This window comes from Anolis carolinensis, unplaced genomic scaffold (genome assembly GCF_035594765.1).
Source record: "Anolis carolinensis isolate JA03-04 unplaced genomic scaffold, rAnoCar3.1.pri scaffold_11, whole genome shotgun sequence".
Classification (NCBI taxonomy): Eukaryota; Metazoa; Chordata; class Lepidosauria; order Squamata; family Dactyloidae; genus Anolis; species Anolis carolinensis.
Window position 1 is genome coordinate 1774559 of NW_026943822.1, and position 22017 is coordinate 1796575.

General features: G+C 47.6%; 1 protein-coding gene across 7 annotated transcripts in view; it reads left to right on the forward strand.

Moving 5' to 3' along the window:
- Positions 1 to 21491, forward strand: part of LOC100558179 (TLE family member 3, transcriptional corepressor) — a 49434-nt gene extending 27943 nt beyond the window's left edge. For 2 of the 7 annotated variants that reach the window (XM_062963182.1, XM_062963185.1), the window contains exons 7-20: positions 891 to 1098; positions 1240 to 1256; positions 6926 to 7045; positions 7209 to 7259; positions 7458 to 7610; positions 8675 to 8822; positions 9644 to 9843; positions 10953 to 11029; positions 11229 to 11478; positions 12451 to 12698; positions 13583 to 13730; positions 16137 to 16287; positions 17954 to 18030; positions 19533 to 21491. In XM_062963182.1, coding sequence (XP_062819252.1) covers positions 891 to 1098; positions 1240 to 1256; positions 6926 to 7045; positions 7209 to 7259; positions 7458 to 7610; positions 8675 to 8822; positions 9644 to 9843; positions 10953 to 11029; positions 11229 to 11478; positions 12451 to 12698; positions 13583 to 13730; positions 16137 to 16287; positions 17954 to 18030; positions 19533 to 19640 — 1956 coding nt within the window. In that variant the 3' untranslated portion in view covers positions 19641 to 21491. The remainder of the gene's footprint in view (positions 1 to 890; positions 1099 to 1239; positions 1257 to 6925; positions 7046 to 7208; positions 7260 to 7457; positions 7611 to 8674; positions 8823 to 9643; positions 9844 to 10952; positions 11030 to 11228; positions 11479 to 12450; positions 12699 to 13582; positions 13731 to 16136; positions 16288 to 17953; positions 18031 to 19532) is intronic. The other 5 variants (XM_062963184.1, XM_062963187.1, XM_062963183.1 and 2 more) reach the window with 3 other exon arrangements.
- The last annotated feature ends 526 nt before the right edge of the window (positions 21492 to 22017 follow it).

The following is a 22017-nucleotide window of genomic DNA, read 5'->3' on the forward strand; positions in this document are numbered from 1 at the left end:
TTCTCTCCTCCTTCTTTTCTTCCTCTTCCATCTATTCATTTTCTCCTCCTTCTTTTCTTCCTCTTCCATCTATTCTTTCTCTCCTCTTTCTTTTCTACCTCCTCCTGTTCATTCTCTCCTCCTCCTTTTCTTCCTCTTCCATCTATTCATTTTCTCCTCCTTCTTTTCTTCCTCTTCCATCTATTCTTTCTCTCCTCTTTCTTTTCTACCTCCTCCTGTTCATTCTCTCCTCCTTCTTTTCTTCCTCTTCCATCTATTCATTTTCTCCTCCTTCTTTTCTTCCTCTTCCATCTATTCTTTCTCTCCTCTTTCTTTTCTACCTCCTCCTGTTCATTCTCTCCTCCTTCTTCTCTTCCTCTTCCATCTATTCATTTTCTCCTCCTTCTTTTCTTCCTCCTCCTCCTATTCTTTCTCTCCTCTTTCTTTTCTACCTCCTCCTGTTCATTCTCTCCTCCTTCTTTTCTTCCTCTTCCATCTATTCATTTTCTCCTCCTTCCTTTCTTCCTCTTCCATCTATTCTTTCTCTCCTCTTTCTTTTCTACCTCCTCCTGTTCATTCTCTCCTCCTTCTTTTCTTCCTCTTCCATCTATTCATTTTCTCCTCCTTCCTTTCTTCCTCTTCCATCTATTCTTTCTCTCCTCTTTCTTTTCTACCTCCTCCTGTTCATTCTCTCCTCCTTCTTTTCTTCCTCTTCCATCTATTCATTTTCTCCTCCTTCTTTTCTTCCTCCTCCTCCTATTCTTTCTCTCCTCTTTCTTTTCTACCTCCTCCTGTTCATTCTCTCCTCCTTCTTTTCTTCCTTCTATTCTTTCTCTCCTCCTTCTCCGACTAACCTTTGGGCGCCTTGCTCGTCTCTCCTCCTCCTCCTCTGACCGTGGGCTCTTTTGCAGCAGCAGCAGCTCCAGGCGCAGCACCTCTCGCACGCGGCGCACGGGCCGCCGGTCCAGCTCCCCCCGCACCCTTCGGGCCTCCCTCCCCCGGGGATGCCCCCCTCCGTGGCGGGCAGCGGCTCGGGGCTCCTGGCCCTGGGGGCCCTCGGGGGCCAGGCCCACCTGGCCGTCAAGGACGAGAAGAACCACCACGACCTGGACCACCGAGGTGAGCAAGGGGCGCCTGGCCATCTTCCGAGAGAAGAAATTGACCAGTTGAGACCCTCTTTTGAGATGATCCCTCTCTCATGTTCTCTTTTCCTTGCTTTTCTAATTGGCTTCCTTGCGGCTTGGGCCCTCTTCCGGAAAGATCGGGACTCCAGCGCGGTAAGTCTCTCATTCATTGTTCACTTTGACGCCACGATGTTTATTTGGGTTGAATCAAATGTGTGAAGGGCTTTCTTTGCGCTCTGATGGCCGAGTTTCCATTCTCCTCCATCAGACACTTAAACCCAAGGGCCCTGCAAGGCTCTCTGGCGGCGCATCCAGTTGTATATCCATACTAGCTTGGGGACCCGGCGGTGTCTGGGTTATTTGAGAAAGGCACTGTTTGTCTTTGAATGTTAGGTTTTCTCAGTTTGGAGTGGGTGAACTACAATTCCCAGAATCGTGGGTCAATCCTCCCCAAACCCTGCCAGTATCCATGGCAGGCAATGTTCAGTCTGTGTACCAAGTGTGGCCCAGATCCGTCGTTGGCTGGGTTCAGTGCTCTTTGGATGCGGGTGAACTACTACTCCCAGATTCAAGGCCCATTCCCACAAACCCCTGCAGTATGTTCAGTTGGTCATGAGGCTTCTCTGTGCGAAGTTTGGTCCCGGTCCATTGTTGGTGGGTGTCACTGTGTCTCTGGATGCAGGTGAACTATAACTCCCTTCTCCTCAAACTTGTCCAATATGTTCTGTTGGTTATGAGGGCTCTGTGTGCCAAGTTTAGTCTTTGTCCATCATCGGTGGGGTTCGATTGCAAGTGAACTATAAATCACAGTACCTACTACTCCCAAATGTCCAGGTCGCCGTGATGCCATCACTCATCTATATATATAGACTAGCTATGCCCGGCCACACGTTGCTGTGGCGAAGTATGGTGGTATGGGAAATAAAGTATTGAGGAATTGTTTAATACAAACTCTCAAGCAACCAGAGACAACTGGTTATCTGGCATCGACCACTCCCCACGGGTGCCGGTTAAATGAGCGTCGACGGCCACAGCATTAATACAAACTCTCAATCAACCAGAGACGACTCTCAGTTATCTGGCATCGACCACTCCCCACGGGTGCCAGTTAAATGAGAGTCAATGGCCACAGCATTAATACAAACTCTCAATCAACCAGAGACGACTCTCAGTTATCTGGCATCCACCACTCCCCACGGGTGCCGGTTAAATGAGAGTCGACGGCCACAGCATTAATACAAACTCTCAATCAACCAGAGACGACTCTCAGTTATCTGGCATCGACCACTCCCCACGGGTGCCGGTTAAATGAGAGTCGACGGCCACAGCATTAATACAAACTCTCAATCAACCAGAGACGACTCTCAGTTATCTGACATCGACCACTCCCCACGGGTGCCGGTTAAATGAGAGTCGACGGCCACAACATTAATACAAACTCTCAATCAACCAGAGATGACTCTCAGTTATCTGGCATCGACCACTCCCCACGGGTGCCGGTTAAATGAGAGTCGACGGCCACAGCATTAATACAAACTCTCAATCAACCAGAGATGACTCTCTGTTATCCGGCATCAACCACTCCCCACGGGTGCCGGTTAACTGTGAGTTGACTGTCTATCATCTATATATATAAAAATATTCTGACCATTTCAATTTTAAACTAAACAGCGAAACTGAGGCCCTGGGCTGAGTGGGTTGCTAGGAGACCAAGTGGGCAGAGCTTAGCCTTCTAACTGTCAGCAGACCAGGTGGGCGGAGCTTAGCCTTCTAACTGGCAGCAATTGGATAAAAACAATGATTCCTCTACCTCTAGTTAGGACTTTATTTTACGTTTTTGTTGTTGTTGTATGAATGTAGAGGCATGGATGAGGGGTTGTGCTGCCAAGTTTGGTGTTTCTGGGATGTGTAGTTTTGTTGTTTTGCCCTAGGCCGAAATTTCATTACCCTTTTATATATATAGATAGATATAAATATGGATATAGATATAGATGCTTATGGTAGGAAAGAGGAGAGAACAATGCACATGGTGCTCCGGTAAGGTTCAAAAAGGTAAAATGGTTGCAGGTAAATACATCGCAGATAAAAGAGTGCATAAACAAAAGGAAGTTACCTAACTTTGGTGGGAGAGTCCCCAGTGCTGACTCTGATGTTTGTTGGAAAATATTTTCATGCGGAGAGAAGCCTCGTGATGCTCCCTTTTCCAAACAAATGGCAGTAAAGCTCTAAAGACTTTTGGGAAGAAGGAGGGGAAGTTTGCAGACAGGAAGCAAAAATACCCCATTACGTTATTACTATTACAGTCGAGTCTCACTTATCCAACATCCGCTTATTCAACGTTCTGTATTATCCAACGTAGTTTGCCTCCTGCCCCGATCCACAGCTGTTTCTCTGTTTCTCTTATGGATTTAATTTCCAACAATGTTGCTACTGCAACTTCATTTTATGCAGTTCTATCTTTATTTGTAGTCAATGTTTTTGTAGTCAGTGTTTTCAATATACAGTAGAGTCTCACTCATCCAAGCCTCGCTTATCCAAGCCTCTGGATAATCCAAGCCATTTTTGTAGTCAATGTTTTCAATATATCGTGATATTTTGGTGCTAAATTTGTAAATACAGTAATTACAACATAACATTTCTGCGTATTGAACTACTTTTTCTGTCAAATTTGTTGTATAACATGAAGTTTTGGTGTTTAATTTGTAAAATCATAACCTAATTTGACGTTTAATAAGCTTTTCCCCAATCCCTCCTTATTATCCAAGTTATTCACTTATCCAAGCTTCTGCCGGCCCGTTTAGCTTGGATAAGTGAGACTCTACTGTATTGCAATGTTTTGGTGCTAAATTCCTAAATACAGTAATTGCTACATAACATTACCATGTTTTGGACTGCTTTTTTTGTTGATTTGTTGTAAAACATGATGTTTTTGCTGCTTAATTTGTAAAATAATAACGTAATTTGACGTTTAATAGGTTTTTCCATAATCCCTCCTTATTATCCAACATTTTCGCTTATCCAATGTTCTGCTAACCCATTTATTTTGCATAAGTGAGACTACTGTAATCATAATAATAAAGATGTAGGCAAAACATCAGGAGTAAATGCTGCTGGAACACAGACGGAAAACTACACAACATCCCAGTTCGTCATCATTTATATCCCACCTTTAAAATCAGGGCTGAAAGTGGCTTAGAAATGGCAACAGACGCAGTGGGTTTTTGGAATCTGCTGGGTTTGTGTCCAAGATCCCCCTCCCCACGGATCCCGTGCAACAAATGCATCGGCCCAACACAAGAGGCCTGTTTCAAGCCGCGACCGGACTTCGTGGAAGCTGGCCCCAAATCAATGCCTTCAAAGGCCGGGGGCAGTTTCTTTGGGGGCCGAGGCCCTTTTCAGCCTGAGCGGCCCCAAAGAAAGAACCCGGCCTGGTTGGCAACGCGGCTTATTGCGGCTGCCGAGGGAAACACAAACGAGAGGAGGGGGCTCTTGGGAGCGTCGCTTTTCTCTCTTTGAGGGATTTGGGGGGCGCTGGAGGGGGGAAGAAGGGGGCTGCAGCTCTGCAAACATGACTGGCAGGTTGCCCCTTTGTAAGACCCTCCACCCCTGTTTATATGGGGCTTGGAGGTTAGAAAGGGCTTGGAGCCTGGGCCTCTTCCATTCTGCCATGGCAACCAATGTGCAAAGCAGGCGCCTGATGTTGATGTATGAGTTTGAGACGGTGAGCCAGAAAATGCCCAGATCCTCACCCCACGTGAACCCTACTTCTCTCCTTGACCAGCCCGGGTTGAATGAAAAGTAATGCCTCCACCTTGGTAACTCCTCACCAGAAGGCAGTCCTGGTCTGCGGCAAGGACTGCCTTGTTCAGCAGACTCTCCTCTACAGTTCAGTTCGGAGGGAAGCCTTAGCATTGAACGGTTGTGTTGTTAAAGCGCGAAGTATGGAACCCTGCGCAGACGGGGAAGCCTTAGCTTTGAACGGTTGTGTTGTTAAAGTACAAAGTATGGAACCCTCCGCAGACGGGAAAGCCTTAGCATTGAACGGTTGTGTTGTTAAAGTACGAAGTATGGAACCCTGTGCAGGCGGGGAAACCTTAGCTTTGAACGGTTGTGTTATTAAAGTACGAAGTATGGAACCCTGCGCAGACGGGGAAGCCTTAGCTTTGAACGGTTGTGTTGTTAAAGTACGAAGTATGGAACCCTCCGCAGACGGGGAAGCCTTAGCTTTGAACGGTTGTGTTGTTAAAGTACGAAGTATGGAACCCTCCGCAGACGGGGAAGCCTTAGCTTTGAACGGTTGTGTTGTTAAAGCGCGAAGTATGGAACCCTGCGCAAACGGGGAAGCCTTAGCTTTGAACGGTTGTGTTGTTAAAGTACGAAGTATGGAACCCTGCGCAGACGGGGAAGCCTTAGCTTTGAACGGTTATGTTGTTAAAGTACGAAGTATGGAACCCTGCGCAGACGGGGAAGCCTTAGCTTTGAACGGTTATGCTGTTAAAGTACGAAGTATGGAACCCTGTGCAGACGGGGAAGCCTTAGCTTTGAACGGTTGTGTTGTTAAAGTACGAAGTATGGAACCCTGTGCAGGCGGGGAAACCTTAGCTTTGAACGGTTGTGTTGTTAAAGTACGAAGTATGGAACCCTGTGCAGACGGGGAAGCCTTAGCTTTGAACGGTTATGTTGTTAAAGTACGAAGTATGGAACCCTGCGCAGACGGGGAAGCTTTAGCTTTGAACGGTTATGTTGTTAAAGTACGAAGTATGGAACCCTGCGCAGACGGGGAAGCCTTAGCTTTGAACGGTTATGTTGTTAAAGTACGAAGTATGGAACCCTGTGCAGACGGGGAAGCCTTAGCTTTGAACGGTTGTGTTGTTAAAGTACGAAGTATGGAACCCTGCGCAGACGGGGAAGCCTTAGCTTTGAACGGTTATGTTGTTAAAGTACAAAGTATGGAACCCTGCGCAGGCGGGGAAACCTTAGCTTTGAACGGTTGTGTTGTTAAAGTACGAAGTATGGAACCCTGCGCAGACGGGGAAGCCTTAGCTTTGAACGGTTATGTTGTTAAAGTACGAAGTATGGAACCCTGTGCAGACGGGGAAGCCTTAGCTTTGAACGGTTGTGTTGTTAAAGTACGAAGTATGGAACCCTGCGCAGACGGGGAAGCCTTAGCTTTGAACGGTTGTGTTGTTAAAGTACGAAGTATGGAACCCTGCGCAGACGGGGAAGCCTTAGCATTAAACGGTTCCATACTTCGCACTTTAACAACACAACCGTTTAATGCTAAGGCTTCCCCGTCTGTGCAGGGTTCCATACTTTGCCCTTTAACAACACAACCGTTCAATGCTAAGGCTTCCCACCAAATGGAACTGTAGAGGAGAGTCTACTGAACAAGCCAGTACCTGCCACAGACCAGGACTGCCACCTGTTGAGGAGTTACGAAGGTGGAGGCATTACTTTTCATTCAACCCTCTATTCCAGTCAATAAACGGGAAGTCAGCTCTATCCATCCCACTTCGGTCTCCTCTCCGGCGACCCTGCCTTTCTCCTGGGTTTCTTTCCTAGACTGGAAATGTTGGAGACCAAACCTTCTGTGAAGCCGTAACTTGAGAAGTCGCTCCTTTTCAGAGCCAAACTCTGGAAGGAGCGCATCAGTCCTCATGCTGTTGGCTCTGGGTGACTGTGGTGTTCAGACTGACCGACAGTGACCAGGCCAGACCTGGATTAGCCTCTGAAACCAAGTGAAACCGGAGAGGGTCAGTGTGTTGTTACATAAATATGTCGAATTTTCTTCCTGCAACCGTCTCTTCGTTCTTCTGTTCCAGAATAACTCCATCTCTCCGTCGGAGAGTTTGAGGCACAGTGAGAAGCACAGAAGCTCCTCTGAGTATGGCATCGAGCCCAAGAAGCGCAAAGCTGAGGAGAAAGACAGCATGAGCCGATACGTAAGTCCTATGGGGTGCAGATCCATGGGCAGACCAACCCTGTTTGGTCACAGGGCTGAAGGGACTGGCCTCTGTTTGGCCTGAGCCAGATGCCGAGCCAGATGGTCCATTTGGAGGAGGCCTCGCTTTGTCTTTTCCAACAGAGCAGTTGCTCCTTTTTCAGGACAGTGACGGAGACAAGAGCGACGACCTGGTGGTGGACGTCTCCAACGAAGTAAGCGTTTCCTTCTTTCCCGTCTGGTCTCTGCGCCAAACTCCCCACATCTCAAATCCACGCTGTTGTGGCTCCATCGCCCTTTGGGGACCCCAGGACCTGTCGTTTGCAGTCCTGCAATCTAATCCTGCACTTCAGGGGAGGGCACGAGGGGAGTCATGTGGGGCAGAATATAATGAGCATCCTCTTCCCCGGAAGGACCCCGCCACCCCCCGGGTGAGCCCTGCCCACTCGCCTCCTGAGAACGGGATGGACAAGGGACGGGGCCTGAAGAAGGACGCCCCAAACAGCCCGGCCTCCGTCGCCTCGTCCAGCAGCACCCCCTCCTCCAAGACGAAAGACTTGGGCCATGTAAGTCACACGGGAGCAGATTGGGAGGGACCCCACGTTAGCGGGGCAATGGATCCATTTCACAGTTTAGCTCATGCTCTAATAGAATTGTCCAAGGTGCTGATTTGGTTTTGATAGCGATCTCATTCATCTCTTCGCCAGTGTTCTGATTGAAGTCAAGAATGGGTTCTCATTTAGACCTAGAAAGGGTAGGTGGGTTTATGAAGGGGCGAATGGGTGCCATGTGTCCCGTTTTCTTGCTTTCTGGATCACTGAGGCTCACGGGCCACATCTCACCATTTCTCAAAACAGGGAATGAGTTTGGGCCACTTGTTAGTTGATGTTAGGGATTCCTCTTCTTCAGAAGAGGAAGGGGAGCAGGAAAGTGTCCATGAATCTGAGGGTGAGTTGGAATCTGAGGAGGAGAATTTGCAAGTACCCACATTTCAGGAGAGGCGAAAGGAAACAGAGCAGAGACGTCGTTTAGCTAGAATAGCTGCCAGAATTGCAGCTGAGTAATTGGGAACTGCCCTAGCAGCTGGGAGGGGATTCAGGGCTATAAAGCAGAAGCAGGTGCAGCCAGCTCTTGCTGGTAACAAACTGACTCTAATGCCTTCGCTCCCCGTGTGCCTGCTCCAAGTCTGCATCTGGATTTATTGCTGTTTCTTTGCCTGAAGTAAGACTGCTATTTGATTTGGAACTGTATCAGAGACTAAGAACTGCATTTGCCCTAAGACTTCCTTGAATTCTTTTGCATTATTCCACTGAGTGTGCTGTACTTTATGTTTTACTGAAGTAAACAGTTTTCATTTACTTACCAAAGTGTCTTAAGGCTGTTCTTGCAAGACAAAACAGGACAGTTTGCTACTTGGAGCCTTATGTGGCATGCATGTTGGGGCCGAAGAGCACAGTTCTCTGCTTCTGTCCCCAAATGGGAGGAGAATGATTGGATATGCCCGAGGGAGAGACAGGGACTGCATCAAACCCAGCTGAGGCTGTCTCAGAATGAGATCCCACTGTGCCCAACCCTTTCTCCCTTTGCTGTGGATTTCTGATTGTGAATTGCCAAACTGTCTCTCAATCAGTCCTTTTTGGAGCAGAATGACAAGTCATCCACCCCGGGGTTGAAATCCAACACTCCCACCCCGAGGAGTGACGCGCCGACCCCTGGGACGAGCACCACTCCAGGCCTCCGACCGATGCTGGGAAAGCCTCCCGGAATGGACCCCTTGGGTATGTTGACCCTTTCACTGGCTTTCAGAGAACTCCTGGCTGATGTCTATCATGTTAGACGGGCAGCAAATCCATTCCAGGCTTTGGGTGGCTTTCAAGGAACTCTCCGGGGTGCTGAACCAATTTCACGGCTGCATTCAGCACCTTGGAGAGCTCCTTTGAATCCCATATTGAAATCTGAAGTGCATTAATGTGGGTACAAACCCTTTGTGGATTTCCAACCTTTCTCTACTTACTCCCATAGCCTCGGGGATGGACTCTGTGGGTATATCAACCCTTTGTACTTTCAATGACTTATTACCCTATTCCTTGCATTTTTGCACATGCCTGCCTTTCCCGTAATTTCTAAATAGCCCCAACATTTAGTCATGATGCTCGCTATGTATTTTATGAATGTATGAATGTTATTCTACTGTTATTGTTTTAATTATATATGCTCTGGAAGTGGGTTATAAATAAAGAGTTGTTGTTGTTGTTGTTGTTATTATTATTGTTCAGAGGAGTCTTGACTGGTGGCTCCCATGTCAGAAAGGCAAGGAACCCATTCTAGGCTTTGGCTGGCTTTCAAGGGGTTCTCCAAGGGGTTCTATTTTACAGATGCGTTCAGTATTTTGGAGAGATCCTTTGAATCTTGTATTGAGATCTGGAGTGCATTAGTGTGCTCAGGGGCGGCTGAACCGCTAAGCGAAGTACGCAAATGCTGAAGGTGCCAATCCCCAGTTCAGTGCCCAGAGAGAGAGAGAGAGAGAGAGAGAGAGAGAGAGAGAGAGAGGGCACAAGCCTTTCATGTGCTCAAACCTTCCTCTGCTTTGCTCCCTCAGCCTCTGCCCTGCGGGCGCCCATCTCCATCGCAGGCTCCTACGCCACCCCTTTTGCCATGATGGGCCACCATGAGATGAACGGCTCCCTCGCCAGCCCCGGGGCCTACGCCAGCCTCCACAACATCCCTTCCCAGATGACCGCTGCTGCCGCCGCTGCAGCCGCTGCCTATGGACGCTCCCCCATGGTCAGCTTCGGAGCGGTAGGAACACGTTTCAAAGCCTATCCTTAGTAATCTGTCCCACAAAGCAGACTGCGATATTTTTAGGAATTCCAAAGACTTTGTGGTTTGAGGAATAATCCTTGGGAGGCGGGATCCATCCTTTTGACAGCCTTCAAGAATCAGCTGCTTTGGATGAACTCCCATTATTGAACTATTGGTCTAGGGTGTGGACGGTATTGTACGAGGGTTATCCAGAAAGTAGGTTACATTTTGGAATTAAAAATGAACAAAGTATAGGAGAAAATATTTACCATATGCAGTTGAAAGCCACACCCAAATACCACTTCTCAACATAATCGCTATTCAAATCTAGGCACTTATCATAGCAATGAATGAGCTTGGCAACTCCTTCCCCACAAAACTCTGCCACTTGCGTCCTCAAAAGTATAGGAGAAGACATTTACCATATGTAGTTGAAAGCCACACCCAAATACCACTTCTCAACATAGTTGCTGTTCAAATCTAGGCACCTATCATAGCAATGAATGAGCTTGGCAACTCCTTCCCCACAAAACTCTGCCACTTGCGTCCTCAAAAGGTATAGGAGAAGACAATTACCATATGCAGTTGAAAGCCATACCCAAATACCACTTCTCTACATAGTCGCTATTCAAATCTAGGCACTTGCAATAGCAATGAATGAGCTTGGCAACTCCTTCCCCACAAAACTCTGCCACTTGTGTCCTCAACGCAGCATTTTGGCGACGATGTGCAGCTGCGGAAAGGGGTGACCGGCTGGTTGAGGATGCAAGCGGCAGAGTTTTGTGGGGAAGGAGTTGCCAAGTTCATTCATCGCTATGATAAGTGCCTAGATTTGAATGGCAACTATGTTGAGAAGTGGTATTTGGGTGTGGCTTTCAACTTTATATCGTAAATATTTTTTCCTATACTTTGTTCATTTTTAATTCCAAAACGTAATCTACTTTCTGGATAACCCTCGTATAATCAATGGGAAGAAAATAAAACCAACCAAAGGCTGTCTTATTCAGCATTTCCATCTGAATCTGCAATACCTCTGTCTGGTTGCCCTTCTCTTGGGGTCTGTTGGGAGCTTTCTTTCCAGCCTGAAGGTGTTTCTTTGCTTCCAGGTCGGCTTTGACCCCCATCCGCCCATGAGGGCCCCCGTCCTGCCCACCAGCCTGGCCTCCATCCCCGGTGGCAAACCGTGAGTCAAACCCTATCTATTTTTCTCCTCCAAACACTCCATGTTTTATTTATCTGAAGCATTGCTTTTGATGTGCGAGGCCTGTTTGAAGCCCTTAACTTCAATGGAAGGGCTTCACTCTTAATTTAGATGGAAGATAGATAGAGTTGGCCTTCTGCATTCACATGTAGGTGCTTCTGGGCTTCTTCTCCCCCTGCAGAGCATATTCCTTCCACGTGAGTGCGGACGGGCAGATGCAGCCGGTACCCTTCCCCCACGACGCGCTGGCCGGCCCCGGCATCCCCCGCCACGCGCGGCAGATCAACACGCTCAGCCACGGGGAGGTGGTCTGCGCTGTGACCATCAGCAACCCCACGCGGCACGTCTACACCGGGGGCAAGGGCTGCGTCAAGATCTGGGACATCAGCCAGCCGGGCACCAAGAGCCCCGTCTCCCAGCTGGACTGCTTGGTAAGCACCTGGGAGGCACACGTGGACGCATAGACTCACACAGTTGGAAGAGACCCACAGAGGGGCCATCTAGTCCAGTGGTTCCCAAACTTATTTGGCCTACAGCCGCCTTTCCAGAAAAAATATTACTCAGTGCCCCCTGGAAAGGGGGTGTGGCTTAGAGGTGTGGGTGTGGCTCCTGCACAAGAAGGCGGGGCTGAGTATCTCCCCAGTCCAAGATGCAGGGCTGGGAGGGGGAGGGGGAGGTGGGCGGGGCTACAGATGGGCAGCCAGGACTGGGATGGGTGGAGTTACGAGCTCTGAGACAGGGCTGAGCTTCTATCCCTGTCCTGCAGCACCTACCAGGACACAGGGGGCGGGGCTAGAGGAGGGGGCAGGGCCTCTTCCCAAGTGCCTGATGGGGCTGAACCTCTATACCCCGCCCTGTGTTCTAACAAGCATCTCAGGGGACGTATACAGAGGCTCAGCCCTGTCTCGCGCTCTTGGGAAGAGGCCCTGCCCCTAGCCCCACTCATTAGTCCTAAAAGGCCTCTCTGGAGAGGTATAGAGGCTCAGCCCTGTCTCATGCTCTTGGGAAGAGGCCCCACCCCTAGCCCTGCCCTTTAGTCCTAAAAGGCCTTTCAGGAGAGGTATAGAGGCTCAGCCCTATCTCGGGCTCTTGGAAGGAGGCCCCGCCCCCTTCCCTAGCTCCGCCCTCTGTGTCCCAACAAGAGCCTCAGGAGAGGCATAGATCCTCAGCCCTGTCTCAGGCTCTTGGAAAGAGGCCCCGCCCCTCCCCTGGCCCAGCCCTCGTGTCCTAATAGGTGCCATCACCGTCCCCCTGGATTGCTCCAGCGCCTACCAGGGGGCGGTAGCTCCCACTTTGGAAATCACTGGCTTAGAGCTTTGGGACTGAAATGTTGGGCCTTGTATACTGCAGCTCAATGGCATGTGAGTCCACACGAACTATATATAATGCTCTTTGATCTCCAGAACCGGGACAACTACATCCGCTCCTGCAAGCTGCTTCCAGATGGCCGGACGCTGATTGTGGGCGGGGAGGCCAGCACGCTGACCATCTGGGACCTGGCCTCCCCAACGCCCCGCATCAAGGCCGAGCTGACCTCCTCGGCCCCCGCCTGCTACGCTTTGGCCATCAGCCCCGACGCCAAGGTCTGCTTCTCCTGCTGCAGCGACGGCAACATCGCCGTCTGGGACCTCCACAACCAGACACTGGTCAGGTGAGAGGACTCCATGCTAAAAGCACCCCTTGGCCCACCTGTTCCCAGTAATCATTGAGCAGGATTCATACCTGGAGATGTAGACTGGATCTGGGACCTTCTGCTTTATTTTGGGTTGTTGTCAATTCCATGGGTTCTACAGCAGGCTCTTTCGTAGTCCTTCCTGGAGACATCTGAGGATTGAATCCAGGACTTTCTCCTTCGAAGTTCCCTTGTACCGAGTTTCATCCTTTGTCCCATCTCTTCCTCATTTGGCCCTTGGCAGAGCATCAAAAAATCAATCCCTTCACCAGCCTGATCTGGGGATCCTTCCACGGGTTCCCACTCAGTGGCCTCTCAGAATTACAGAGTCAGAAGACAACTGGGATTGAGGAGGCTGATGGCCATGAGGAGGCTGATGACCCCCATTTGCAGGCCCAGGCGACAGGATGGGGAGGCGGGATTGAAAGGAGGTTGTGAATGGGGCTTTGATTCCCACGCTTACATGGAATTAATGACATGGTAGGGGAACAAGTTGTCTTCGCTGCAAGAGTCAGGTTATGAAAGTCAAGATCCAAAAGTCCGACTAACCTGCAGGCTTACACATTTGTAAGCATTAAGAGTGCTTCTACTTTCCAATAGTTAAACATGACTCTCACGTCCCCTTCTTTTAACGTTCTCTTCTCTAAGCCAACCCTCCTCAGCTCCCTCAGGCGCTCCTCAGAAAGAGTCTTAGTTTCCAAACCTTTGGCCTTTCCATCTTGTCTGTATCCTTCTTGGGTTGTTTGGCCCAGAATTGGACACAGGGCTCCCGCATCCAACCCCGTGGACCGCTTCCTCAGGTGTCGGGGTCAGGGGTGGGGTCCGCATCCTTTCCCCAGCCTCACCTGGGCCCCCTTTTCTAGGCAGTTCCAGGGCCATACGGACGGGGCCAGCTGCATCGACATCTCCCACGACGGGACCAAGCTCTGGACAGGCGGCCTGGACAACACAGTCCGCTCCTGGGACCTCCGGGAAGGGCGGCAGCTCCAGCAGCATGACTTCACCTCCCAGGTGAGAACACCCTCGGACTCTCTTTCACCTTTATACATTTACCACTGTTAGCTCACCAAATCTAAGAATGTTTGACTTATCCTCAGATTTCTGGTGAATTTTCAAAGTTTTTATAAAAAACATTTTTTTAATAATTGCAGAAATTTGTTCCTAGCTTGAAAGTCTTATTTCCTGTTTCATTGGGTTGTCTTTACTTTGAAAGTCCTTGTTCTACTTCAGAAACTTTGTTTTTGTAGCTAAAACGCAGTGAAATTGGTGGACAGTGTCCCAGCAAACCATAATGTGCTATCATAGCACCATGTCCCTTGTGCAAAGACAAAGTTTTGGCAGTGTAATCAAGTTTTGCCATGTTTCTATGACAGAACTAACTAGGAAATGACATTTATCACCCAGGAACAGAAATCACAGTACACCATCAAATCACTCCTGACAGATGGCCATCAGCCTTTGAATAAGGAAATCTGTTCCTGTTTTCAAAGTGTTATTTCCTGTTTCATTGGGTTTTCTGGGGCTGAGAGTGTGTGACTTGCCCAAGATCACCCGGTGGGTTTCCATGGCTGAGTGGGGAATCAAGCCACAATCGTAGTCCAATTCTCAAACCACTACACGACACCATGCTGTCTCAAAACGGGCCCACTACTTTCTTCTGATGGGGCTTAGCCTGCTTCTAAACCAGGAGGGAAAGCGGTCAGGAGTGGGTTTCTTCTGATGTTACACTATGTCTTAGGAGAAAACCTCAGTCTTTTGTTTTATATGAATGCTCCCATGAGAAAATGTATAAGGGTGTGAACGTCAGGTGATACTTTCAAGAGGGACCACTGTTTTTCCTCTTCCTTCCTTCCTTCTTGGCTTCCAAGGAGGAATGCGTTCTTTGGGCTGAGGAGGAGAACCCATTGTGGGGAAAACGTGCATGGCCCTTAGCACCTTCCTTTCATTACTTTTTTCCAAAAGCGAATGCCGACCTTCCAAAATGTTTTTGATGGCCGAAAACTGACTTCAGAGGGACCATTGTGACTCTGGAATCCTCTTTCAGAAAACCTCCCTCTGAATTTATTTTTTGAAAAGGAAATGACTGGGTTTTGCATAGACCCAAGGGTTCAAGCCAGACGGTGGCTCTTAGTTTTTAATATGGGCCTATGAAGGCATTTGAATAATTGTGCCTCCAAGGCACCGAAGCTGGACTTCCACACAACATATTTATTTATTTACAGTATTTATATTCCGCCCTTCTCACCCTGAAGACGACTCAGGGCGGATCACATTGTATACATATAAGGCAAACATTCAATGCCATATACACCTTGAACAAAGACAGAGACAGACGCAGAGGCAATTTAACCTTCTCCTGAGGAGATGTTCGATTCCGGCCACGGGGGAGAAGCTGCTTCATCATCCACTGCGAAGGCACTTCCTCATTCCAACGCCAGCTGGATGATTTTCATGGAGTCATAAATTAGTTAAATTTGCCTCCCCACTTTATGAGTGGTACCTTAATTTCCTACTTGATAGATGCAACTATCTTTCGGGTTGCTAGGTCAGCAACAAGCAGGGGCTATTTTTAATTTTTAATTGTCGGGTGCTCACCCCACCATGGGCTGGCCTCAAACTCATGACCTCTTGGTCAGAGTGATTTATTGCAGCTGGCTGCTCACCAGCCTGCACCACAGCCCGGCCCAACATACCTCCTTTCTGTCTGTTCTGTTGTGTTCTATCCTGTCCAAATGGCATTGTATGTGTACTGTGATCCACCCTAAGTCTCCATGGGGAGATAGGGCAGAATATAAGTAAATAAAGTGTTATTATTATATTATTATTTGAATGACCATAGAACTGATGTTTATTTTGCCGCCTGTTCCCTGTTCAGAAGTTTGCACCTCACTTTCTGTCCCTGTGAGAATGGAATTTTGGAAACAAGGACTGATGATAAAGCTTCAGGAGACCCCTTTCCCCTGTGATAATAACTCTTTCGGGAGTGGATTTCATTTCCTTGCAGTTTGATAAACTTTTTCCATGTTTTTATGATGGAACCAAATAGAAAATGACATTTATTACCCAGAAAAAAAAATCATGATACATAGTGATTAGATTTTGGAAAATTTGGCTTGTTGTGGAAATGAGGATTGGGGAAAAAGCTTCGGAGGAGACCCTCCCCCCCCCCCCCAATGATAATAACTCTTTCAGGAGTGGATTTCCCTTTCTTCAGAGGGATAGTTCTGTCACTTTCCTGTTGTCTTACCCCGTTCTTCACTAGGAGTCATTTGGAAGTTGGATATTTGCAACTCAGGGAGGGTTTGTATCCTCTAGATTACTATCCGAGGCTGTATTTTGTGTGATGTGTGTCCAAGGGTGGTCCCAGTCTGGCCCCGTCCTGGCTGCGCCCACCTTTGCGCTCTCTTCCCTCCCCAGATCTTCTCCCTGGGCTACTGCCCGACGGGCGAGTGGCTGGCGGTGGGCATGGAGAGCAGCAACGTGGAGGTCCTGCACCACACCAAGCCCGACAAATACCAGCTCCACCTCCACGAGAGCTGTGTCCTTTCGCTGAAGTTTGCCTATTGTGGTGAGTGGCCTGGGGCAGGAGGGTCCCTGGGTTGTTGGGGAAGGATGTGCTGGTGGGGGAAGCATGTCGTTGCCAAGCGGAGGGACAGGCAGCCAGGCAAAGCGGGGAGGTGCGACCCATGGGACCCCCACTGGAGCTTGACGGGGCAGCCAAGGACTGCCGTGAATCAGGGAAGCCCTGCCTTGCACATCAATGGCTTTATGGGAGACAAGAAGGGACTTTGTCATTTCATGAAGGCATATATGAATTACAGTCATGGTGAATGGCTGCCTTCAGTGGAGAACCCACAACACGAGAGGATGCAAGCAAAGCGCAAAGCATGCCTGCGTGTATGTCTGGCCCCATCGATACTACCATTCATTGAACTGGATTAGACGGCAGTATAGACTCATATGGAGCCCCAAGTGGCACAGCGTGTTAAAGCGCTGAGCTGCTAAACCTATGGACTGAAAGGTCACAGGTTCAAATCCAGGGAGCAGAGTGAGCGCCCTCTGTTAGCCCCAGCTTCTGCCAACCTAGCAGTTCGAAAACATGCCGATGTGAGTAGATCAATAGGTACTGCTCTGGCGGGAAGGTTACGGCACTCCATGCAGTCATGCCAGTGGCCATGTGACCTTGGAGGTGTCTATGGACAATGCCGGCTCTTCAGCTTAGAAATGGAGATGAGCACCAACCCCCAGAGTTGGACACGACTGGACTTAATGTCAAGGGAAAACCTTTACCTTTACCTTATATGAGTCTACACTGACCATATAATGCAGTTCAAACTCTGAAAACAGAGGAGTTCCAGACATGAATCAATAATAATAATAATAATAATAAAACTTTATTTATACCCCGCCACCATCTCCCCAATGGGGATTCGGGGCGGCTTACATGGGGCCATGCCCAGAACAATACAATATAAACAGCATATAAAAGAACAACACACCACAACACAGTGAACAATACAATAAATAATAATATTTATATTTAAATTTATATTTAAATAAAAATAATAATATTACAATACAAATCAAGGAAACAATGAAAACAAGGGCGGACCACATGAACTTTAAGTTAAAACTCGGGGTGAGAAAGACATAAGAATAAAAACCATAGCAACCAGGGGCTGCTAACGACTCTGAACAAACGATGGCCCCAGGCAGGAAGAAGCCAGGAGATGAAGCTATTCAATGCTAATCAAGGTGATTAACAACAACATTCACACTGGCCTCCAACTGACAAGAGTTCTTCTCTCACCCTGGACTTTCTACAGATATATATAAACGTTCCTTGTTTAGTTTCTCCATATATTCACAAACTCTGAGGATGCCTGCCATAGATGTGGGTGAAACGTCAGGAGAGAATACTTCTGTAATGTGGCCATACAGCCCGGAAAACATACAACAACCCTCAAACTGTATTGTTATATATCTGTGTGGATGGGGCCTCTGCTTGTGTATTTGGAGCAGGCATTTATTAAACAGTGCATGTACAAATTGAGAAGGTGCCTCCCAGCGGCTCAGATAAAGTTGCTGAAGTCTAACGTGTTGGTGAAAATTGGGCCCATTGCTTTCACCCTGACTTACACAAAAGATATTTACGGGTTTTTGGTGTTTTTAAAATGTTCCTCGGGGTCACTCTGGCTTCTAATCTCGGGGCATTCCCCCCGCTTTGCTTGCAGGGAAGTGGTTTGTGAGCACCGGGAAGGACAACTTGCTCAACGCGTGGAGGACTCCCTACGGAGCCAGCATATTCCAGGTAAGAGGGTCTCTTGGCCACCTTGGGTTTTGTTTTGCGAGATTTGGAAACCAAGCCTTGGAAGGAATGGCTCAGGGATATGAGAGAGAAGAGAAGACTGAAAGGGGATCAGGAGGGACGCCTAGTAGATGGTGGAGCCAGCTTGTTTTCCGCTGCTCCAGAGACCAGAACATGAACCGATGTGAGAAAGGAGATTCCACCTCAATAATAGGAAGAACTTCTGGACTAAGAGCCTGGGCTGTGGCGCAGGCTGTTGAGCAGCCAGATGCAACAAATCACTCTGACCAAGAGGTCGTGAGTTCGAGGCCAGCTCGGAGCCTGCGTTTGTCTTCTGTCTTTGTTCTATGTTAAAGGCATTGAATGTTTGCCTTATATGTGTAATGTGATCCGCCCTGAGTCCCCTTCGGGGTGAGAAAGGTGGAATATAAATACAGTAGAGTCTCACTTATCCAACATAAACGGGCTGGCAGAACGTTGGATAAGCGAATATGTTGGATAATAAGGAGAGATTAAGGAAAAGCCTATTAAACATGAAATTAGGTTATGATTTTACAAATTAAGCACCAAAACATCATGTTATACAACATGTTATACAACAAATTTGACAGAAAATGTAGTTCAATACGCAGTAATGCTATGTAGTAATTACTGTATTTATGAATGTAGCACCAAAATATCACGATATATTGAAAACATTGACTACAAAAATGCATTGAATAATCCAAAACGTTGGATAAGTGAGTGTTGGATAAGTGAAACTACTGTACTGTAAATAAATAAATAAAATAAATAAATAAATTCAGCCTCAGATGGTGATGGACCCTCCACCTTGGGAGGTCTTCCAACAGAGTTTGGGTGGGCATCTCGTGAGAATGCCTTGGTCATCAATTCCTTCCTGGCGGACAGATGGACTAGGTGGCCCTTGAGTTCTGACTAGGGTCAGAAAACCCCATTTTCTGTGATGTGCTTATTCTGTAGCAGACACCCCCAAAACTGCAGCCCCCCAGCTGTCTGGGACCCCAACTCCCAGAAGCCCCTATTGCCTGCTTATTCAGTGATCAGGAATTTTGGAGTTGGAGGTGTAAGAAGCTGGAGGGCCGCAGTTTTGAGGATGCCTGTTAATCTTCCTTCTTGTTTACAAGTTCCACTCAGTGCACTTTGCCCAGCTCATTTTATGTTTTTATTGCTGTGTTTTTCATGTGTTTTATAATTATTGTGATTTTTAATACCTTTTAAATTTATTTGTGTGTTTTTGTATTTGATATTACTGTATGCTGTATAGTGTATGCTGGTTTTATATCTGTAAGCCGCCCCGAGTCCCTCTGGGGAGATGGTGGCGGGTACAAAAATAAAATTATTATTATTATTATTATTATTATTATTATTATTATTATTATTATTGTTTCCTATCTTGATTGTGATACAGCGTGGTAAGGAAAAATAGACGGAAGAGTGTTTAAAATCCTCATTGTCCCCCTTTGCCTTTGGTTGCTTCCCTCCAGTCAAAAGAATCGTCCTCCGTCTTAAGCTGTGACATTTCAGCCGACGACAAGTATATCGTGACCGGCTCCGGGGACAAGAAGGCCACTGTCTACGAGGTCATCTACTGAGCGGCTTTTCAGGGAAGGACGTCACACTCCAGGCTGGACGCGATCCGGCCAAATGTCACGAGGGACTCCGGCTGATGGACGCAACGCGGGGGCAGCCGAGCATCCCATCCTGACCCAGCCTTTGGAGTCAACGCAACCGGAGTGGATCTTGGAACCATCTGGGCAAATTCGAGGCCTTACAGCTTGGTCCTGGATGATCTGCTACTGCTTTGGAGACCTCACCAAGTTGGCATCTGTTACGATGCTTTCGGGAGGCGAACACCGTCTGTTGGCTTTTCGACTGAGATGGTGAAGTTCTTGCCTCTCTGCCAGACTTTTGGGAAATGTAAATAGCGGATGAGTTTTAATACGGCGAGGGGCGGTGATTTCGACTACGTATTTTTGGCTTTCCATCTACCTTCTTTGTTTGGTCTGCTGTAAACTCTGTCGCATTGGGGGTTTCGTTGGCAACGGTGGATGGCCATCTTCCCTGTTGAGTTGGTGATTTGGGTCCATTGGCATTGATGGCAAACAACATCTTCTCATTTCGTCCGTTGATGATGATCATCTTCTCGTTTGGTCCATTGGTGATGGTCAACTTCTCATTTGGTCCATTGAAGATTGCCATCTTCTCGTTTGGTCCATTGACAATGGCCGTCTTCCCATTTGGTCCATTGGTGATGATCATCTTCTCGTTTGGTCCATTGGTGATGGTCAACTTCTCATTTGGTCCATTGATGATTGCCATCTTCTCGTTTGGTCCATTGACGATGGCCGTCTTCCCGTTTGGTCCATTGGTGATGACCATCTTCTCGTTTGGTCCATTGGTGATGATCATCTTCTCGTTTGGTCCATTGGTGATGGTCAACTTCTCATTTGGTCCATTGATGATTGCCATCTTCTCGTTTGGTCCATTGACGATGGCCGTCTTCCCGTTTGGTCCATTGGTGATGGTCAACTTCTTGTTTGGTCCATTGACGATTTCCATCTTCCCGTTTGGTCCATTGGTGATGACCATCCTCTTTTCCATGGATGTCTTTGAGGTTCTCCCCCATGAAAGCTGTTCCTCCAAGGAGTTGAATCTACCATCATCTACACAAACAGCCCCTTGTTTTGTGCTGGAACGGGTCTTGGAGGATATTGGTTGGATCTTCCTGCTTTTTGATGGCAACTTCAACCAAACTCTTGTGTCTTTCTTCTTCTGTGGATTTCTCTCTCTCATTTTTGGTTTGTTTTTCAAGAAGCACTTGTGGGTTTGGAGCAAACAAGGATATCTCGGTGGGTTTCCATCAACGGAGAATCTCTTTTTTTTGTTTGTTTTTTTCCTCCAAGATAGCAACAGTTAAACAATACGCTCAGGGAGCCAAGGGAAAATAAAGAAAATCGCAACTGACGTGGGATTTTTTTTAACTCCATTGAAAGTTAATCTAATAGAGATGATAACGTTTTAAATACAGGTCGTTGTTTTTCTTAAGTTTACTAACAAACATGGTTTCTGTGGGGAGGGGGCCACAACGGTGTGGGTTTCTGGTGGCTTTTGCCGGTTTTTGGGGAGATTCGAGGGGAAAGGAGGGCAAGTGGGTGCAGTTTTTGTACTTAAAGGCATCAATGAAATTTAAACCACGGGAAGTCGGCATATTTGTGTAGCAGAAGATCTCGCCCTGTGATGTAGCAGATGGAAGTGAATTTTTATACCACATTTTTTATGGATTATTTTTTAATTTTTGATTTTGATCTGGTTTTAAGAAAGAGAAGACGAAGTAACTATGGCTTAAAAAGGTGAAAAAAAAGAAAGAAAGAAAGAAAGAAAGAAAGAAAGGAAGGAAAAACTACCTGTTTTTATTAAAGGCCATGCTGGTGCATAAAGGAAAACGGAGTGTGGAAGTTATTTGGGCCTGTTTTGGTTTCTGGTTCAGGAACGCTTGCCAGAATGGTTCAGATGGTTTTTGGGGAAGAAGAATTGCATTGGATCCTCGGTATCCACTGGAGTTTGTTTCAAGGAACTGCTGTGGATACCGAAATCCATGGAGGCTCATATCCCATTATATACAATGGAGTAGTCAAATGGCATTCCTTATGTAAGATGGGAGCCTCCGGTGACTCAGTGTGTTAAAGCGCTGAGCTGCTGAACTTGCAGACCGAAAGGTTTTGGGTTCAAATCTGGGGAGCGGAGTGAGCTCCCGCTGTTAGCCCCAGCTTTTGCCAACCTAGCAGTTCGAAAACATGCAAATGTGAGTAGATCAATAGGTACCGCTCCAGCGGGAAGGTAACGGCATTCCATGCAGTCATGCTGGCCACAGGACCTTGGAGGTGCCTACGGACAACGCTGGCTCTTCGGCTTAGAAATGGAAATGAGCACCAATTCCCAGAGTCTTAACGTCAGGGGAAACCTTTACTT